Consider the following 7,139-nt stretch of genomic DNA (forward strand, 5'->3'; position numbering starts at 1 on the left):
AAGCTAAACACAGACCAGCTTTGATGCTTTGTTTCAACAAAGCTGTCCATGGTCTCTTACTTAGCTTAAATACGTGTAGTAGTCATTTTTCTCTAAGAGCAAATACTTTTGTGTGATAAGTGTAAGAGTCTCTGAGGCTACGTCTAACTTACCTTTGTCTCCCTCCCTCCCTCTCTTTAGTTTGAAGGTTGCTGTAAGGCCTACTCTCGCCTGGAGAACCTGAAGACCCACCTGAGGTCGCACACAGGGGAGAAGCCGTACGTCTGTGAACATGAGGGCTGCAACAAAGCCTTCTCAAACGCCTCAGACAGAGCCAAGCACCAGAACCGCACACACTCCAATGAGGTAAGGCTCTTATAGACAATCACCTCAAAGACATACTTTGAGCTACATCAGTATATACCCACTGCCATTATTTAAATCAACTCATGTGCGTTTAAATTCATTTTGTTTTTATATATTGCATTTTCAGAAGACAATGAAAGAAATCAGTAATCAACATAAGCATGATAAGGTAATAAGACATCATTTTAAATTATTTTTCCCAGAAACCCTACATCTGTAAGATCCCTGGGTGCACTAAACGCTACACAGACCCCAGCTCTCTCAGGAAGCATGTGAAGACTGTTCACGGACCAGAGGCCCACGTCACCAAGAAACAACGTGGCGATGTGCCTCCCAGGGGTCCTCCCAAGGGAAATGGAGAGAACGAGGCAAATGCCAAACAGAGTGATAGAGGGATGGATGGAAAGATGGAGGCCAACAGCATTACTAGAGGAGTGGAGGACTGCCTGCAGGTCAAGTCAATCAAGACCGAGAACTCGGTGGTAAGACTGGGTGTGACATTCCAATGTGTCATCACCACTAATTATTTAACAAAGCATTGACTTTGACTATTGTCAAAATCCTCTCAACTACTAACTACTTAAACTATCAATGCAAATCCTATCAGTACCATTCATACATATTCTATGTTATTTGAGTCTTGTGACATTTCACCATCTATCCCATCACCTTTCACACTAACTGTGATGGACAATTGACCTGCTGATGGTCTACCCTTCTCCTAATCCAACTCACCTCTCTGGTCACTACTTGAATGTGCTTCTCTTTCTTTAACACTTTCCCTAACGGACAGGCATCTCTGAGGTAAGCACCACCACTTTTTCTCTTTCATTTCAATGCTTTCTAACTCTGCATGTCAATTTTGCATCTGTACATTTGAAATTGCACTACTCTGTTCCTTTATGTATGAATAGAGGATTACACCAAGCACTTTCCAAGCGCTTCTGGTTTTAAAAGCCTATACTGTACTGTCTACAGTTTGATGTTTTTGCATGAGTTTATTCAGTTATATTCCTCTGTGGCCTACGTGATCTGACGGTAATGTCTGTCGGGCCATGATAAAAGTCATTGTCAAATTAATATTCAAAGAACGGGACTGTTCAGCATGTGTGTGGAACAAATAGTGTCAGCAATCAAGCTGTGATCAAGACTCTTTCTAGTTCAGTCTGTGTCAGAATTCATCACTATCAACACTTGACTGTGATTAGACTCACAGTATCCCTCCATCGCTCCACAATATACTTGTTTCCTTTGTAAATGAATCCAACACATCTATGATAAATAAGATTATGAAACTATAGCTAGGCTACATCGTTTATTTAAAGAGTTGAAATACTTGATTAATCAGAATTGTGCAACTGTATTCCAGTATTTTATATTTTAACCAATACAGATGTTTTTTTCTCAATATCAAATCATTTCTGGGTAACAATTAAGTTCCTTACTGTGATCCTTTTCAATTAAAATGGTAAAAAAAGAAACAAACATAGGTTCTTAGCAAATAGCAATTTCTCAAGCAAGAATTTTGCTAGGACTGTCTGGGAGTGGTCTGTGTGGAGAGGGGAAACTGAACACTAGCTGTTATTGGCAGAGAGGTTTGGAACTCTTTCTTATTGGTCTAATAACAAATGTACTACCTAGTGATGTCACAAGGCAAGCCAAAACTCCATCCCACCAAAACAGGCTGAAATTTCAGGCCTTACACTAAAAAGGCATTAACATATTTTTCACAATTTCACAGTATTATTCTAACCTCATAGTGTGAAAATATATAGAAAACACAGAACAATTCCATTAGCATATATATTATTATTTTATATTATATTTAGATATTGCAGATAGATTGTAGCTTCCATCAATGTAATTGTCTACATAATTTCCAATCCCCCATATTTGTTTTGTAAATATATATATACATACATACACACCCAAATATATATATACATAAATGTGTGTGTGTGTATATATATACATACATATCTTTTAAAATGATATTTTCCTTTATTATTTCCCGCAAACCCTACCAGCCCTCCCCTAATTGGAGTAAACTAAGAAACAACAACACTTAGGCTTCTACATCCAGCTTGTACATACTTTAAGCATATTTTTACAATGACCGTGCCCTGAATTGGTCTGACTATGGTACCCTTTTCACACTAACAAGCCAACCTGAACAAAACCACTCAGTAGAGCTTGGTTTGGCTCAGCTCAGTTCAACTTAGTAATATGAGAAGCCCGTGTCTAACATAAACCATATATCCTGTCCTCCTCTCCAGACGTATCAATCCAGCCCTGGCGGTCACTCGTCATGTAGCAGTGAGCCATCGCCACTTGGCAGTGCCCACAACAATGACAGTGGAGTAGAGATGGCCCTGCACAGCGGGGGAAGCTTTGGGGAGCTGAGTGCACTGGATGACGCTCCCATGGTGGACTCCTCCACCCTCTCCCATGGCAACTCAGCAGGGGTGGGGCTTGGGCTCCGTAAAGGGGGAGGAGTCACCATCAAGCTGGAGAACATCAAGAAGGAGAGGCTGAAGAATGTGAGGGATTCGTGTCCCTGGGCCAACTCTGGTCCACAGATCCGGAACACCAACACCAAGCTGCCTCCTATTCCTGCTGTTGGTAAGAGTTTTATATGGAGTTTTTGATAACTGTTGTTAAGAACTGTCATAATGCTGAAAGTTTAATAAACGATGACAGGAAGGAAGAAAAATATTATCTTATAAAAAAATTCTCGCTAGGGCCTCCCGAGTGGCACAGCGGTCTAAAGCACTGCATCACCGTGCTTGAGGCATCACTACAGATCCAGAATCCTGGGCTGTGTCGCAGCCGGCCATGACTGGGAGAGCCATGAGGCGACACAATTGGCACAGGGCCGTCGGGGTTAGGCCGGCCGGGATGTCCTTGTCCCATCGCGCTCTAGTGACTCCTGTTGCGGGCCGGGCGCATGCACTCTGACATGGTCGCCAGTTGTACGGCGTTTCCTCCGACACATTGGTGCGGCTGGCTTCCGGGTTAAGTGAACAGTGTGTCAAGAAGCAGTGTATGTTTCAGAGGATGCATGGCTCTCGATTTTCGCCTCTCCCAAGTCCGCGTGGGAATTGCAGCAATGGGACAAGACCGTAACTACCAATTGGATATCACAAAATTGGGAAGAAAAAGGGGTACAAATGACCAAATAACAAACTTTATTTTTTTTTGCGTTCATCCACAATCAGAGAGATGGAGTTGGGAGGAATTTGTGAAGCAGCCTTAGATACCAGGAAAGGTGTTTTGCCCTATATGTTCTAATGTGGTTCCTCTTGTTGGTTCCTCAGGTTCCCTTCTGGAGAACTCCAATATGATCGCTTCACCCGGGCCCTACCCTGGTCAGCGTCTTGGTGACCTGTCATCATGCGAGGTGACCATGCTAAACCAGCTGAATGAGCAGGGCCGCCGGTACAGCAACACCAGCACTGCCAGTTCAGCCTACACCAGCCGCCGCTCCTCGGGCATCTCCCCCTGCTACTCCAGCCGCCGCTCTTCCGAAGCTTCGCAGTTCAGCAACCGCCACAACAACATCAGTTCAGCCGACTCCTACGACCCCATCTCCACAGACCTGTCCCGGAGATCCAGCGAGGCCAGCCAGTGTGGAGGGGGTGGTGGAAACGGCCCTAGTTTGCTCAGCCTCACCCCGGCTCAGCACTACCATCTTAAGGCCAAGTATGCTGCCGCAACCGGGGGAGCTCCACCCACACCTCTGCCCAACATGGAGCGCATGAGCCTCAGGACCAGGATGGCCCTGTACGGGGACCACTCCCAGGAGAGGGAGAGCTCCTCCAATTCCAACCTGTTCCAGCCCCCTGCTGGAGCAGTGCCCAGACGCTGCAGCGACATTGGCTACAGTAACCATAGTATGATGCCCCACGAGGTCCCTGGTAACCTGCCACGGCGAGCCAGCGATCCCGTCCGCAGACCTACCTTGGACCCACTGTCCCTTCCCAGGGTCCAGCGCTACAACAGCATGAACAGTATGAACCCCAACTCCATGATGCCGCCTCCCTCTACTGATCGCCGGGGCCTGGCCATGCAGGGCTACACACGATCCGACGGAAGTCTGCACCGCCACCCTTTCGCCCCGCGGCCCCCCAGCATCTCAGAGAATGTGGTGATGGAGACCATGGCTGTGGACGGGCTGGACCATGCAGGGGACGAGGACATGGTGCTGCCTGATGATGTCGTACAGTATCTCAGGTCTCAGAACACTGGCGCCGGCCAATCAGCAGGCCCCGTCGACTACACCAACAGCCAATCACTCGGCTTCCAGGTCCAAGGGAATATGACCTCCTCCCAGCAGCCCCAGCAGCAGTTCTATGGGCAAAGGAGGATGGCCATGGTGGATACCAACATGCCCCTGTCTGAGTCAAGCCAGGCCCCCCTAACGCTCTACAAGATGAGCCCTGGTTCTGGATCACAGCAACAGCCGTACCCAACCTCACCCCGTATGAACAACAAAAACAACATGCCAGTGCAGTGGAATGAGGTCAGCTCAGGGACTGTGGACACCACAGGCACCTCTAGACTCACCAAGCAGAACCTCCTCAGAAACAACAACCTGGCAGTGGTTCAGCAGAGACAGAACTGTGGGCCTTTCCAGGGTAGTATGGGTAGTAACAGTAACCAGCAGGTGATGCCTATGAGCCAGAACATGGAGCTACAAGGCTACACTCAGAGAAGCAACAACTCTGTCCAACAGCAACAGAGGCAGCCATGCAGCATGAATTATACTGATCAGATGAGTCCCCAGCAGGGATACGGCCAAGACATTGTCCCCATCCCTAACTCTGGATCTGGGAATGGCAGCCTACGACCCAACTACAACGGCATGGCACTGCCCAATGGCAGAGTAATGGCAACACATAATCCAGATATTCAAAACTACAGATCAAGGACTCAGGTTGAAAGCTATCCCCCTCACATGAATCAGGTTGAGCAGCTGAACTACAGTAGTACGCCTCAGCAGCAAGCCGTCCATACTGGGACCAGAGATGGGATGCAGCCCAGGCTTCCCATGGAGACCAAGTCTATGTCCAGACAACATGTAAGATCCAGCAGTACGATGCAGAACCGTTTCCTTCAGTCTGACTTCAATCACAACACCTCTGAGGCCAGTCCAAAGAAGCCAGGCCGCACCGCAGTACATAACGGCGGACAAAAGGGAAACTGCAACTCTAACGCTCCAATGTTATACACTGGCCAGATACACATGTTCGAGTCCAACAACAACCTGAGTTTCCACTCCCCCATGTCCCCCTGCACACCCCAGGCACTGGTAGGCACTGCTATTACCATGGCATCCCCAGGGATCAACCAGGTCACCAGCACCGTGGACTCCTCTGGTGTGGAGCACGCCCAGATTGACTTTGATGCCATGTTGGATGATGGTGACCACTCCAGCCTGATGTCGGGGACCCTCAGCCCCGGGCTCCTCACAAGTCTGTCCCAGAACTCCTCCAGGCTCACCACCCCCCGTAGCTCTGTGACCCTGGCCTCTGTGCCAGCAGGGATCGGTAACATGGCCATCGGCGATATGAACTCCATGTTGACCGCCCTGGCTGAGGAGAGTAAGTTCCTCAACATGATGAGCTAACGCCTTGGCTGCATCGCAATAGTTTTTCTCCCAAAGTGTTCACGTGTTCACTTCCCTTCATGAATTTCAAAGGAAATGATTGGTGAATGGAAACTTCCCCTGGCCCATGCCTACACCAATCCAATGTTTTTACATTTGTGGGGAGTAGTGCACACTTCAGGAGGAAGGAGAGATTATTGGGACGCCCCCCTTGTATATTCAGACCATTTCAAGAAAGCATCAGGAAAATTGTACTATAAAAGCTCTGATTATATGTAACAATACCTTATGGAAATAGTTACTTATCAGGAGAATGTCGATCTCCACCGGCCTGAAAAGAGACTTTGCTTATCCAGTTATATGTAATATTTGCTCAAGTACATTTTAAGTAATGTTTATGTTGATAAAGTAAGTGTAGTAAAGACATAAGGGGTATTTGTATCACTGTTTTAAAAAGCCATACTTTGTATCTACGAATAAAAATAGACAATGGTATAAAAATACATTGGCAAATGTGTCCAGCTCAGTATTTGTTGATGTTTGTTACCTTTTAAAAAGCAGTGCACTGAAAGCAGTTCACCAAGTGCCTTGATAAAAAGATCAAGTTTGAGTAATATGTGAACTCATAAAACGTACATACATGTAACAATGTTGCCAAGAAAAAATGCGTATGAAAATATTAGAATATCATTTCTTATTACAACCTTCCATCATGTTTATAAATATACTGTAAGGTACGTGGTTTAAATTATGTTGAAGAGACGTAATTATTGCAAGCCGTTTACAGTATGATGCCACTATTTAACATTGCGATGCTTTCATCTATCCGTGTATAGAGGAGCTTGCAGTGGAACAGGTTCCCTTGTCAAGCTCTTAGGGCCGGTTTCCCGAACAAAGATTAAGCCTAGTGCTGGACTACAACCCATGCTTAGTGGAGATTATCCATTGAAAATTATTTTTTGTCCAGGACTAGGTTTAATCTGTATCTGGGAAACCACACCCTGGCGTACAGCAGGAGATGGCCCCTTTCAGTCATACTGTATAAAATGTCTAACCCTCTATGGACCCTCCTCCTTGTCAGACTGACTGTATGATTGAAAAGGACAGAGATCTGCCTCAGTGTCAATCAGTCTGTGAAGATACACACGGATCCCCATGCCTCGCAACGTCTTGGAGAAATCAGATC

The 7,139-nt window shown here is 46.4% G+C and overlaps 1 protein-coding gene across 3 annotated transcripts in view; it reads left to right on the plus strand.

The window, feature by feature from the left end:
* The window catches only part of LOC109871276 (zinc finger protein GLI2), a 114,349-nt gene extending 107,893 nt beyond the window's left edge, over positions 1–6,456 (plus strand). For 2 of the 3 annotated variants that reach the window (XM_020462097.2, XM_020462098.2), the window contains 4 exons: positions 181–345; positions 549–827; positions 2,622–2,967; positions 3,663–6,456. In XM_020462097.2, coding sequence (XP_020317686.1) covers positions 181–345; positions 549–827; positions 2,622–2,967; positions 3,663–5,974 — 3,102 coding nt within the window. In that variant the 3' untranslated portion in view covers positions 5,975–6,456. The remainder of the gene's footprint in view (positions 1–180; positions 346–548; positions 828–2,621; positions 2,968–3,662) is intronic. The other variant, XM_031806090.1, reaches the window with a different exon arrangement.
* Positions 6,457–7,139: the final 683 nt, after the last annotated feature.

This window comes from Oncorhynchus kisutch, linkage group LG26 (genome assembly GCF_002021735.2).
Source record: "Oncorhynchus kisutch isolate 150728-3 linkage group LG26, Okis_V2, whole genome shotgun sequence".
Lineage (NCBI taxonomy): Eukaryota > Metazoa > Chordata > Actinopteri > Salmoniformes > Salmonidae > Oncorhynchus > Oncorhynchus kisutch.